Source organism: Rissa tridactyla, chromosome 8 (genome assembly GCF_028500815.1).
Source record: "Rissa tridactyla isolate bRisTri1 chromosome 8, bRisTri1.patW.cur.20221130, whole genome shotgun sequence".
Classification (NCBI taxonomy): Eukaryota; Metazoa; Chordata; class Aves; order Charadriiformes; family Laridae; genus Rissa; species Rissa tridactyla.
This window is the reverse complement of record NC_071473.1, coordinates 26,575,966-26,590,488: the sequence shown is the minus strand read 5'-3', so window position 1 is coordinate 26,590,488 and position 14,523 is coordinate 26,575,966. Positions and strand designations below refer to the sequence as shown.

At 43.4% G+C, this 14,523-nt stretch overlaps 1 protein-coding gene across 2 annotated transcripts in view; it reads left to right on the top strand.

Annotated features, from left to right (window-relative positions):
• The window catches only part of PLA2G4A (phospholipase A2 group IVA), an 85,449-nt gene that overhangs the window by 22,517 nt on the left and 48,409 nt on the right, over nucleotides 1-14,523 (top strand). For both annotated transcript variants that reach the window (XM_054211870.1, XM_054211871.1), the window contains one exon: nucleotides 2,679-2,760. In XM_054211870.1, coding sequence (XP_054067845.1) covers nucleotides 2,679-2,760 — 82 coding nt within the window. The remainder of the gene's footprint in view (nucleotides 1-2,678; nucleotides 2,761-14,523) is intronic.

Below are 14,523 nucleotides of genomic sequence, written 5' to 3'. Positions count from 1 at the left end.
CAGATTGTAAAAATTCTTGAAGCAGGGTAAATAGGAGAGCTGCGGTAACCTTATGTAGCTGTGCTCACAGTAGTACTGGCTGTTCCCAGGTACCCATTAAAATCCCTGTTTACCCTGCTATGGTGAAAAACTCTGAACTTTTTTTTGCCACATGGCAGAGGCAGAAGTTTGATCAGTTTGTTCAGAAGTCCCATCCTCCTTCCCACTCTTCCATCTGTTCTTGAAAGCTGTGATGTAAAAGGTGATGAATGTCACAAAATCATGTCAGCATGATGCAGGTTGTTACATAGGTGTTGCTCTTAACAACGTTGAATTCCCACATCTGAACCATTTCTCTGGGTTTGATGCTTTTGAGGTGAGATAACAGTCCCAGTTGGGAGAATCGGTTAGAGTCTAGATTCCATTTTTACTGCGGTTGGTGAACCACTTGCTGTGTAATGATGATTTCAGTACACCATTTCTAAGGCAATAGTTTACATTGCCACAGTCTTACCCTGCCTGCCTGCTTGTTCTTTGAACCAGACAACTACAGCTTACAAGCGAAAAATTACAGAGTTGAACTTACTGCTGGGCAGACTATCACAAAATGAGCCTTCAGCAGTTGTCACAACATGTGGGTGATTACAGCCTTAATAAAGATGCAACGACTCAGTGTCTGGGTCAGCCAGCGTCTGCAGTGGAGTCATAACCTCAGGATCACGGTGGGCATTTTCTCCTAGATCCATGGTGATGTGGCTGTGCCTTTGCAGACCCCGACAGACTTGTGGAGGAGTTTGTGTTGGTATCACTTGCATTGTTTTTTAATGCGTCCTGACTCAACTGTTACTTAAGCGTTCACAAGCCACTTTTGCTGTCATTAGAAAACTGGTTTTGGCTTTTTTCTTTTTTGTTGAGAAAATGATATATAATCTATAAAAAAAGTCATATTTTTTTTGTTTATTTGTGTCAAAGAGATCCAGTTTGCTTCCAGCCTTTGGGTGTGTGTTGTAGATGTGAAATAATGAGGCTTTGCTGAAACAACCTGTTCTGAAATAGTAATGAGAACCACCTGAAGGCCCTTATAAAGTCTAACAGTTGAAGCAGCAGTAGCTTAAGTGGAGGCAAGTGCCACTATTGAAAACTAAGTCATGTATTGTTTGCTTATTTGTTTCTTCCTTTTTTTTTTTAAAAAAAAAGTAGTATCCAGATGGAAAACATAGCAAGAAAGCACCAGGCACAGGCTGAATAAGTGTGTCCCATATTAAGGGTATTGTTTATCGCTTTAAATAAACGTAATTTCATTTTGTGATTCTTGTACTTCCGCCTTTTCCTTTTGATTGGAATATGTTGTAAGCCCTTTAATACTTGGTTAGTTCTTTAGGTCCTAATGACTGATATGCAGTGTTTATTTTAATGTAGTTTACAAAGTTAATGGCTATTTAGGCAAAGAAAGAAAATATCACTGTTTCAGTTTTGTAAATGGAAACCTGAGGTAGGGGTGTATCACTGTACATAACAGGCATCTGTTATAGGTCCCACAGGAGGTGTGCTTTTGATGAGTGGCTTGAGCTGTAAGAGCCAGGCAGCTTGGACCTGCTGCCCTCTGTAGAGGCAGAGCTCGGGCGTGAGGTGGTCCCCTCCCACCCAAGTGACCGGGTTTCAGTTCCAGGAGAGCAATCTGGCTCCCCCCCAGGCCCTACCAGTGGGGTGAGTCAGTGTCTGGGCACTGCAGGCAAGCAGACAGTTTGGGTGTCTTAAGACTGGCCTTAAGATAGCAGTGTAGATGTAAGCACTGAGCGGTGGTTGCGTGAGACCTGATCCTGGCCCTAATACATGAAACTTGCCCACAAGCTCTGCGCTGTGTCCCTGTAACCGCCAATGTTGTCTGCCTTGTGATATGCAGTGGTGATCCCCACAATGGTATTCAATAGGTTGGTCAAACTTCTGGCTATGTAGATACAGTAAAAATAGATCTGAGTTATTGACCGCTTTTCATAAAGTAAACTTTTGGTTTCTTAATTTCATGCCTCTCTACTTCCCTATTTTGTTCAGGATAGACCTGCTCTTAGAAAGGCAGCTCCTGCTGTGTGCTTGGGCTTTGCAGGAAACAGGAAGCTCCAGAAACCGCATGAAATTTGCTTGTGAATGTTTTAACAGCTTGCTTTTCACCTTCCCTCCATTGTCTTAAGGATACTTGCACTTTGAATATTGATACATACTAAAAAGGTATATTCTGTGCATTGCTACCTGTATCCCTTGCATGTGTAGCATGCATTTATCTGTTCCAGAACATACACTTTGGAATAATTGCCCCCATTCTTTTTACTGGGGGAAGGTAATTATAAGGGCAGTCACACTGTTAAGTAGCCCCCCCTGTTTTTTGTTTCCTAACTGTACCAAGTTGTCCCAGACTGACTAAATACCTTAAAGCAAAGCAAGTTCTGTAGAGAGGAGGAGTGTTATGCATTGAGATTAGTAGGTGTGGCTGCAGGGAAATCAAGCAACTGTGGTATAAGGTCTCACCTTTCAGTAAAGCTCCAGGGTGCAGTTCAGCTTTGAGATGCTCTATCCAGTATGAGTTTCACTTACATTTTGACTCTCTGATTTCTCTGTCTCAGTTCCTGGACAAAATGAAACCCATTTTGATTGGTGGTTTTTTGGTTCTGGAGCTTAATCGCCTCTAACTCTCTGACTTCCAGGTGGAACACCAGTACTCACACATATTCACTGTGACAGTAAGGAAAGCCACAAATGTCACAAAAGGAGCGATTGGTGACATGCGTGAGTATTTCTATTTTGCCTCTTTCTTTTAGCAGACCATTGCCATAGGCAGGGGGAGATGACAATCAAGCTTGTTGTGCATTAAGTGGTTGCTAGTGGGTTGGTGGGTTTTTTCTGTCTTGCTTATTAAAGCCAGGGCAATGTATCCATTTCATTGCTCACCCGCTCTAACTCAGAAAGCAGATTTGCCGCTCCTTCTTTCCATTGATCAAAAAAAGCTGAGTGAGTTGTAAACAATTTGCCTACAAGCAAGCAACACCTACACTTAGTTTTTTGGCTCAGTTGGAAGTGCGGCTCTCAGACGAGTGAAACTGGCAATTGCTGTATCTTCAAAAGGCTGTGGTTTGGTGGTGGGAACACTTAAAAAGAAAGCACCACAGAGCTCTGAGTCAATGCAGCAAGAAGAAAAAAAGAAAATAATCCAAAATGGAAAAGCAGATCTTGTGGTGGAGAGCTATATAAGACACCAGTGCTTCTTCCCCTTTCTGTTAGGCTTCTGCGCCTCTGGACTTAGTATCTGAACAGGAAACCGCTAGGAAGAATGACCAATGAAAACTCTCGTCTGCTCTTACGGGGGGAGGAGGGAGAGAATAATATATTGGCTGAATCTGTAAAAAGAATATTCCCGCTTCCTTGATTATGACTGTTTTGCTCTCGGGTCTTCTCTCCCTTTCCCTGGCACTTCATCCAGAGCGTTGTGTAGCCCAAGACCTGCAGGCTGGGGCTGGGAGGATGAGTGTGGTGTCTTGTTCTTGCTCTCTTATCAGGCTCGTTTGACATGCAGTTGTTTTTCTCCCAGCATATTCCTGGAAACTGCTTTCCTGTCAAACTCCAGCAGCTGCTCTGACACACAGCTTTGCTTCAGTGGGTTAACGGTTTTTTTTTTTTTTTTCATAGTGTCTACCTTTGATATTAAACTTGGTGGGTAAGCGGGAGGGAGAGTTGGAAGGGAAATGTTCAAGAGCCCCAAATATGAGGGGAGAGAGGGGAGCCCTGGAAGAAGGAACTGGGAATCTATTTGGTATCTACTGTGGGGCGAAGGAAAGGAGCACACAGAAAAATGCAATGGGGTGCTATCCTGGTGGCCTCCAAGAGGGTCTTTATATAAGAAGACCTCAGGAAAAGTGCTGTAAAGAGTAGAACAAGGGGGCCACAGGTTTGCATGTATAAGGAGATGGGTTAAATGGAAAGACACAGGTTCTTGGGCAGAGGTCTCTGGCATGAGACAGTGTGGGGAACATGGGAAGGGAGGAAAGGGGATTGAAATGGGGACCCCATGATATGATATTAAAGGGAGTGAAGGGTGAAGAAAGCCAGAAGACCATGGCATTATTTCCACCCTCCCACCTCAGGACAAGTATGGTCCTGTAATATAACTTCCAAATGTTATCCATCAATATAATTGGATTTTTTTTCCATACAAAACTCTTATCGTACCAAATGATCAAAACCAGAAAGTTACTTAGGAGGAATCTTTTATTTTGCTAAAACCTGACAGAACTATGCTCAAGGGCCACTGAAACCTGCTTGGTTTCCTGTGAGGCAGCTACAAGTGCTCTGTAGCCTGAGGCACCTGCAGTCTGGGGCATCTCGGGGTGAGCTTCCAAGTTCCCGGGGCTTGTTCTTGAAGGCCTGGCAAATCCCCTGAAGTAAAAAAAAAAAACCACCATATCGTTGCTTCTGGTTTTATTTTGAGAAAATGAAAAATGTTTTTATTTCCCTTGTGTATATATAAAGCTTGGTGTGTTGGAGCCTGGAAGCTATTTGATTGAATCAGGAATCACGTTAATTAAGATGCATGAAGCTGTGAGTGGTGGAGGATCTTTACAGCTGATTGTGCCAGCCTATATATATAAATTTTTTTTAATTTGATTTGACAAAACTGTAACTTGTTGAAGGCATTTCTGAACTTCTACGTTGGGTTTCTGATCTCAAGGTTGTAGGATTCACTATCAGGGAGGGTGGCTGTGGTACATAATATGAGGTGCCTTGGTTGGGATGGGTACCTGAATGTTGCTCTCCCATGATGGACACTACCAAGCTGTTGACTCTTCTGGTGGGTTTCTTCGGATTTATTCTGTTGGGTTTGCTCCATTAAGTGTAGACAGTGACTGTTCTGTGGGCAAGAGATAATTTTTACACTGTGGTGGTGATGGAGGCCCTGGGGAATATGAGATTATTTGTATCTTTTGCTCTTCTTTCTTCCATATCAGTTTTTCCAAGACTTTCTGGAACAGCTATGAAAGATCAGAGTACATTTAATTTTATTAAATATGTGGAAGTCCTTATAATTATGTTGTTTGTGTGATATATTTCATCTTAAGGATTTGAAGTCTACCTCTGCTTGAGGAGTTTTAGATTATGTGTCTGGGGTGCATGGTGCCCCAGCTGTGGGTGGGCATGGAGGGCCTGTCTTCTCTGGCATAGTTATCCACACCTCTGTTTCCTCAAGCCCAGGCTGGGAAGATATGCAGTATTGTAAGCAATTTTTTCAAGGTTTTTTGACCTGTCCATTAATGGGGAGCGTAAATGGTTGTGCCATCCTTAAAACGAGGTAATAGATGCCTACCACATTGTAACCTCCACAGGCAATGTGTTTCCTCGAGTGAAGAGTTCACACACACAGCACTGCAGGTTCAAGACATATTTTTAGTGTCCTGGCTGATGTGGGTGGCTGGAACAACAGAGAAAGCTGGAGCTAGGATAGCTTCCAGTCCTACTGTACTATTTTTATTTGGCTGAGATTTCCCATTGTCTCTGTAAGCTTTAAATTTTTTGTAGAGTGATCTGACAAAGACAAGCAATCAAATCTAAATCTGGGTCATACCAGGATCTGAGTAGCTAGGCTACAGTAGCTGCTTTTGTTTCTCACTGATAAAGCACATAAAAATAAAGGAAAAGGCAATAATTGCATCATAGAAACTTTTCATGCAAATGGTTTTCATATATGAAGGAAGACAGTTTATTTTCACCAGTTTGTCAATCTGTGAATGTGTGTGGATGATAAGAATGTATGACCCAGAATGTTTGGGAAGGGGAGAAGAAAAGTTTTGAGAGCAGATTCCCTCTTTTCCAGGAGTTCATTCAGGTCCTTATTTTAGGTATCTGCCCATTTACTGTTGCCTTCGTATAGGAGTATTTCCTTTACTGATTTCACTTGTTCTAATTTTGTGGTATCCCTTTCAAGGTGGCTCTCACACTCTAGATATTGTCCTATCAATATTCAACCAATGCAGCTCTATCTCTACAAAATATTTAGATTCTCTCTTAGTGACTGCTGCTCTAATAGCTGTGCTCAGCTCTTCTGGCTAAGTCTTTTTACAGGCTGGAAGATTTATGAGATGAGCACCTGCAGTGGATGTGTGGTGGGTTGACCTTGGCTGGCCACCAGGTGCCCACCAAGCCACTCTATTGCTCCCCTTCCATCAACAGGTTGGAGGGAGGAAATAAGATGAAAAGCTCTTGCAGATCGAGATGAGGACAGGGGGATCGCTTACCTATTATCATCACAAGCAAAAAGACTCAGTTGGAGGAAATTACTTTAATTTATTGCCAATTGATTGTAATGGAGTAGGTTAGTTAGAGATAAAACTAAAAACACCTTCTTCCCTACACCTCCCTTCTTCCCAGGCTCAACTTCACTCCCGGCTCTTCTACATCCTCCTTCCAGGCAATGCAGAGGAATGGGGTTTTGGTCAGTTTGTACTGTGTTGTCTTGGCAGCTGCTCCTTTCTTCATGTTTTTCCCCTGCTCCAGGGTGGGCTCCCTCCCACAGCATAAATTCCTTCATAACCTTCTCCAATGTGGGCCCTTCCCATGGGCTTCAAGAACTGCTCCACCATAGGCCCTTTCTGTGGGGTACAGTCCTTCAGGAATGTACTGTTCCAGCAAGGGTCCCCATGAGCCACAGTTCCTCTCAGAAAATCTGCTCCTGTGTGGGCTGTACATGGGCTGTGGCTTCCTTCAGGGCACATCTGCCCGCTCCAGCGTGGGATCCTCCACAGACTTCAGTGTGGGTCTCTACTCCACCACGGTCCTCCATGGGCTGCAAGTGGACAGCCTGCATCAGTATGGGGGAATCTCTGCTCTGGCACCTGGAGCATCTCCTCCCGATCCTTCTTCACTGATTTGGTAACTTCATAGTTGCTTCTGTCACATTTTCTTCTTCTTCTCTCACAGCTGCTGCACAGTATTTTTTACCCTTTAAGTACGTTATCGCAGGGGTACCACCAGTGCTGCTGATGGGCTCAGCTTTGGCTAGCAGCTGGTCTGTCTTGGAGTCAGCTAAAACTGGCTCTGTCTGATATGGGGCAGATTCTGGTATCTTCTCACAGAAGCCCCTCCTGCCCCCGGGCTGCCCCAACCTGCCACAGAAGCCCAAAACAAGATGAGATATGTCAAAATCTGCATGTTTTTGGTGAGGATTTAATTACCCTAATTGGTTAGCATTCTGCTTGTTGCCGGCATCAATAGACCTTGTAAAATCACTTTGACTGGAGCTTTTGGAAGAGGCTCCAAGGCCTTGTCTCCAGTCCAGTGAGGTTTTTATATACTGGATGTTTAGTTTTGAATCTACTCCAGATACCACACCATACTGTAGAGCCTTTCCTTACTGCCATGAAAGTACCAGAATTCGTAGAAAAGACCAGCAACTGCATCATTCTGGAACAGAAACACTTGCAAACCGTGGTGGTTCTTTCTATAGGATCTATCCCCTTCTGGATTTTCAAAGGGCTTGGTGGAAAACTGGGCCAAAGGAAGCATCATAAAATTTGTCTTACATCTTTAAAGATCCATGTTTGTTTAAGTATACCGGCTTTCAAAACAATTCATAGCATCTACAAAGGAAACCAGTTGTATGACTGTTAATAATCACTAATCTTGCTTAATCCTGTTTTCAATTTGCAGACTTTATTTGCTTCATCTTCTTATGTTACGGTAATAAACAGTGTAATTCTGGGCATTTTTAAGGAAAAAGTCTTTTCTTAAAAACATTAAAAGTTAGGATAGCTTGTGGCACTGGTACTCAGCTTCTATCCCAGTTTCTGTCCACCCAGTTGGAATTAAGGATTCATTTCCACTGTAGTTAGACTGCTCAGATAAACAAGTTAAAGTATTGGGAGCACTCCTGTCAACAGAGCTAAACCCCTGCTTGCAAAACTTGCTAGCACGGAGGTGGAAAGCAGCTTCTACAAGTGGCTCTTGGCACAGTTAGCATATGCTGCTGCAACCAGCAAGAGACATCCCCTGCAAGTCTAGGAGATGTTCCTTGGCTGGGCCAGTGCCACTGACCTGCCTCCTGGCTCTCCAAAGGAAAAGTGGAGCTGTCGCGTTATGTGGGAGGAGTGTGTACCTTTCCCTGCCTGCAGCACCAGCCTGGTCCTGGCTGTGGGATCTGCTTCAGCAATGTGGATGGGAGGAGGAGGTGATGTCCACACATCTTTACCCTGGGGCTGTGTTCTCTTTCAGCCGTAGCTCTTGGGGTTGGAGCTGGCTCATTTAAAGCTGGAGTCACAGTAGCCTCGTGCAGTTTAGGCATACATATGCAGTGTTTTCAATTTGAGCTTGCTGAAAGGGAAGGAATTGGAGACTTGCCTGCTTGTGTTAGGGCAGGGACAGAATAGTCTGTGTTACAGCAGCTCATCCAGGATGAATCTAGCTGTTCTCTGTGTCACAGCTGGCTGGTCTTGCACCTTGACTTAGATACAGTATACTTGACTTAACTGTTGCAATGTCATCAGATAATGCTCTTCCTGCAAGGCCATTAGGCAGGCCCTGATTTTTGCAAGAGAACTTCAAGAGAAAAACAAGCCAAACTCCTCCGCTTTGCCAGCCTAACAGCCTGGAAAAAGTAGGTCAGAGTTGGCCAATCTTCCAGGTCCTACAGGCTGCACATGCAGATCTTCACGTGGCCGGGAGCCATAAGATGTACTACATGCTTAACAGAGAGCAAAGCAGAGGAGGGATGCTGGAAGTATCTTGCAGGAAGGAGACAGAGAAGTTGTGCTAGGGTGCCCTGGATGGGCAACTGAGTCCCAGGATGACTAAGCTCTGGGCTTCAGTTTGATTTGACTCTCTCTGACAGCCTTGGTACCAGCCCTACTTTTGGTTGTGTTCTGTAGCGGTCCCTACTCCATTGCCAGCCATAGCAGCTGACTGGCTCTCAAGCCATAGGCTGGTACTGAAATATGTATCCTTAAAAAATGTGTATCTTCAAAAATGAACAACACTTGTAAGAACTGCTCGTGAAATGTCTACTGCAGATCTCGATCTAATGTTGAGGCAACCGTAGACTAGATTTCAGTTTCCTTGACATGGGCAATATTTTAGCCAGAAGCAGTGCTGGGAGGTGAAAGTTGTGTTAGAAACAGGCTTGTGTGTTCCACAGTGAAACTGATCCAGAAAACGCTGATCTTTTCAGTTGCAAAAAGACTTTTTTGATGAGAACCAAATTTTGTCTCTGAACACTTAACCACGTAGTTATTGAGGCAGGAACTGTTTCTGGAAAAGGTTAGTGAAAATTTGTTTTTGTCTTAGAGGAAGGCTCTCCTGTTACTCGGTTACACCGTAGTGATAATGTCAAAGCAGTGATGCTGGCTTAGACCAAGGATCCATCTTGCTTGATATTCTGCTTGAAGGACCTCCTTGTCTCCCTGCCCTTGCCATGCTATCACCAGCTGCAGCCTCAGGAGAAGGGAGCTTGACAGTGACTGGGAGCTCTTTCGCTTTCATGTGCCGTCCTGTCTCCAGGCAGAACTCCTTCAGGGAGCTGCGGACACCACTCTTTCTCAAGTTTGAGCCTTTCACTCCCTCCATTTACAAGGGTTCTCCCTCCTTTTATTCCATTTGTTCTCTGTAATAATTTGATTTTTTTTTTCAAGCTTTCTTTTCTCTCTCGTCGCCCTTCCCATGGAGGGCTTTGAAGTTGTGTTAAGAGTTTGGCTAATGCCTGATCCTAGAGGAGAATCAGGAAGAACATCAGTCACAGTCAGATACAAAGGAAAAATCCAAACAGGGTAAGCGTGTGACACTTTCCTCTGATCCTCGCCAAGCACTCAGCTGCCTTCAGTAAGGGACTCCCTGAGCTGGATGTACTTTTGATGTAATTAGTAGCCCTTGCTGAGTTTTTCTTGCATAAACTTCACTGGTTTTCCTTCAGTCCACATAAGTCTTCTCATCCACAGCTTCTTTGATAACGAGTTCTGCAGGTTGCTATCTACTGCATGGAGAAGACGTTAATTTGTTTGTAAAATGGGCTTTTGAAAGTGTGATTTGAAGCACCCTCTGGTTACTTGCATTTTGCAGGATGCTAACCGCCCCACGTATGGGTCTGTACCAAAGAAAAATCCTTACACATACATAAATGTGCTAATTTATATATTTGTGACTGAATGTATTCTGAAAGGGAGGGGGAAAAAAGTCATTTAACCTTCATCGCTACAGAAAGAAACACTTTTGTAAGACCTGTAACTAAAAACTGCTCTGTCAAAGCATCCGGCCAACAGCCTTGTAGCACAGGTGAAATACAGGGAATGTCTGCTTACTGCTAGGTTTTGCCAGGCTTAGTTGGCCAGATGAACTCACACGCACAATCATACCTTTCCCTCTGTGGACCTGTTAACGTCAGCGTGCGTGTGCTGTTCTGACTAAGCGCTTTGTAATCCATTCATTCAGTAAATGAAATGCCTGTAATAACCTGACCGAGCAGCGAGGTTGGGGCAGACACGATTCACAGGTGTCACTTTTAATTTTGAATTTCCTGTAATTGCTTGCAGTAGCAAGGATGATGGTTTTACTTAGATGTGATGTTTATGTAGCCAACCTGAGCTTACACTTCGCTGCGGTTCTGCCCAGTTAAGACAGCTCCAGGTTTTTAAAACCTTCCTGACAATTGTCTGAATTAAAGAGCCTCATCTCACTCAAAGACATGCAGGCTGCACTTCAGCAATATAGTAAGTCAAGCTCTAGGGCTGCTGGTAGAGGACCAAAACCTCTAAAGCCTCATGATACCAAACACAGATCCAGTGTAAACTTGTTCTGCGGATTCAGAAAACATTGCCAGTTTAAATTTGTATTAGTGGACTTTATGCCAGACTGGAATAATCTGTACTCCATCAGCTAACATAGATCTGGAGTAAAAGTCGTATTGTGGGTTTTGAGCAATTTTCCAGGAATGTGATGATGTGCCTAAACCTACTCTAGACCAAATTATCACTGCCCAGATCTGGGCAGTGGACCCACAGTCATAGCTGAACAAGGCAGCCATGCCGCCTCTTCCTTCTCTCCTGCTTGTGTCTTTGTTGGCAGAGTGGAAAGTTTCACACTAAAAAAGCTCTTAAGAACTAGGCATTTCAATTCATTAAAAAAACAAAGACAAAAAACCCTAAATCCCTTAGATTCTGGCATACCACTAGAAAACCAGATTTTTCTCTGGGCTATTGCAGGGTAATGTTTTAGTCATTTTTCACTGCTGTCTGTCTGTAAAGGGAATGGTACAGATAACCTAGAGAAGTAGTCCAAGCACAATCAAAAGAGACTTCAGGGCCTTGGGATGGCTGGTAAGGGAGTCTGGAGCACAGGATATTTTTTCCTCTCTCTTCCCAGTTGTGGGCAGCAACATTGGAAGATGGGCCCAGTCTACTAATACATGGTTCTGGGGCTCAAAAACACTGAGACCTGCACACCACAGCTGGCTATATTAATCCTGTGTCGCTCAACCAGGAACAGGGGCTTTTAAGAAACTCGGGGACAAACTTTTTAGCAGGGCATGTTGCAATAGGAGAAGAGGCAATGGCTTTAAACTAAAAGAGGGAAGATTCAGACTAGGTAGAAGGAAGAGATTGTTTACTTTGAGGGTGGTGAGACACTGGCCCGGGTTGCCCAGAGAAGTGGTAGATGCCCCATCCGTGGAGACGTTCCAGGCCAGGTTGGACGGGGCTCTGAGCAACCTGGTCTAGTTGGAGATGTCCCTGCCCATGGCAGGGGGTTGGACTAGATGACCTTTAAAGGTCCCTTCCAACCCAAACTATTCTATGGTTCTAAGAGAATATTTTTTTGGTCTTGGCACTTCTACAAATTTGCTTTGAACCTTCAGCGAAACTGATAGTGGTCTCCTACCCCAGTAAACTGGGTGGTGGTGCACAGCCTGTGCTGGGACTTCAGGTCTTCCTCTTGCTTGAGTAACACCAGAGATGAAAGGCAGTGTAATACAAGGCACTAATAATCCCTAATAAGCATATTACCCAATGACAGGATATCTCATAGCATAGCTGCTGCTCCGGGAGCTGCCTTACTTCACTTGTTGTCACCTTCCGCTCACGAAATCTTGCACTGCATCATCCCTTTTGCAAAATTTCCCTTGAAGATGAAGGCAAAAAGCCCTGGCGTTCCCTATGACACCTTAGACAACCTGTCACCTCCTCTTTGAGAGCGCTTACTGTTAATCTCTGTGTATTCCTGGATATTTTAGGTTCCCTGTGGCCTTCTGGCCTTCAGTCTAGCATCTGTATTAACTGTTAGACTATGAATTTCTTTGAAGACTCTCAGAAGTTTCTGCTCCCAGCGAATGGGAGGCCTGAATTTATAGCGGACTCAGCTACAGTCCTCTTTGAAAACAGAAAGTCAGAACAGAGATCAAAAGTTTGGCCGTGTTGCTGTCAGCTGCTGCAGCGTTTGATGGTATTGGATGGGGAGCTTGTGCTGGTGGGGCTGGGGTGGTTTTTTAACACCAAGTTTACCTAAGAGAGTGATGAGATAGATGAGTGTGCATGGGGCAGCCGGAGCCCGCCAGTGCTGCTCCTGGCATTCCTGGGCTCCACCTCTTCAGGCGGGAGAAGAACTTCTTGGTTTCCAAAATCACACCCCCAGCCTCCACCGCAAAGACTCCACATACTAATTTGTTGCCTGTGAATTGGCCGGGGAGGCAGGGGGTGAAACCAAGCCGATGTCTTCCCCTGAGCACCCAGTATCCTGATAGGACTGGTTACCACTCCCTCCACCCTGTTACCCAGCCAGGTGCCATTGCTGGCTGCTCTACAGGGGACCTTGCTGCTCTGCCTTTTTTCCGTTCCTCCTTGCCCATCTGATACTGAATTAATTAATCAGTTACTGGTGCCTAAGCTCTGAACAGAGGAGACATCTTTTTTTAGGCCCTTGTGTTAGGCTGTCCTTTTACTAGTGTGCAGCAGAGAAAGAGTGAGCCAAATTTAATAGTTCATATATTTGTTAATATGTTGTTTGGGAAGTGTTAATTATTTGACAATTATTGATATTTGACAGTTATTGATAAGTACTGTTTTTAAGAATTCCCTTTTCAAAAACTGGAAAATCACATTAAAGTGGGGAAAAAAATGTGATTTTAAAATTCGTTACATTTTCACCTGACTGTGGCAGAGAGATCAAATCATATTTCCATGCCGCTGCGAAGCATATTGTCTCGTGAGCCCCGTAAAATGCACTATTTGAATAAAAATTTGGTCATTATTTTTAAACACACGTCAAAACTATCTTTCTGGCCTAGGAAGAAACTCACGTAGCTCACACCGTGCTGGTTTACTGGCATCAATACTAGTTACCATTCAACCCGTTGAAAACACCTTTGTGCCCCCTGCTTTGGGTTTCTCTAGGGAAATGGTAGGTTTGATAACTTCCATAAAATTCCGAGGAGCCCTGCAGCCAGACAGCAGTGGGCATGTGCTGCAGTAAGCCAAAAAAATGGTGGAAAGTAGACAAAAATGGTCATTCGGGTCCTAGTAAGACTTTCTGAATGGGGTTGCACTTCATGGTGGAGGATGTTGGTTAATCAGAAGACAAAAAACTCCAACGAACCAAAGTAACGTAGTTTTTTAAGGAAGTTCTGCCATGTACATGCTGTAATACTCCTGTAACTGTGTAAACGTGGTGTCTGGAGATCATGAGTCCAAAAAATCTGGATCCAGATTTACTGTCTATAATGGTGATGGATATATTAACTGAAATGGAAGTTAATATAGCTTTATTTAATATCCATTATGATCGCGAGTGTTTATGATATCCTCATGTGGGGAAAAAAAATGCAAATTCTTATGGTGCAGATTTTTTTTTTTTTTTGTAGCAAGCCAGATTTTGGAATACTTCAAGAACTTTGAATTTCTTTCAACTTTTGATGGACAAATTAGATAAATTTTAATGTATGATGATATTGGCTTCATCCTTGGTGCTTTATATTTGAATAGGCTTTCTGTAGTTTCTTTGTGTCTATTATGCTATTGAAATAATTGAAATTGGAATGACTGAAATATAAATTATGTCTGAAATATTAATTATATTAATATGAGAGCCTGATGACAGTCATCTCGCCAAATTAGTAACATAAGATCGAATGGTTTCCAGTCATTGTAGAAAATTTTACAGGTTTCTTTAATAGATTGCTTAAAGCATTACTCATTTTTAATGTGAAAATGATTGATCCTAATTACTGTCCATTGTGTGTTTCACTTCATGATTCACAATGTAATTTAGAGATAGGATTCTATAGCAATTACTTAACCTGGAGATAAATCAGACAAGGAAAAGTCATGGAATCCTTACTTCCTACCTCTCAGCCATTTCTTAAGCCGGTGTGTTTAAAAATAACACCCTGTCTTCAACCCCTGAAGATTTGGTGGGTGCTGGAAATCTTAAAAAATTATGACAATGAACATTTTGTTAATTACCTTTATAATTCATCTAGTTATAAGCTGCGAATTGCAGGACCCTCTGTGAGTTCCATCAACATCGATGCAG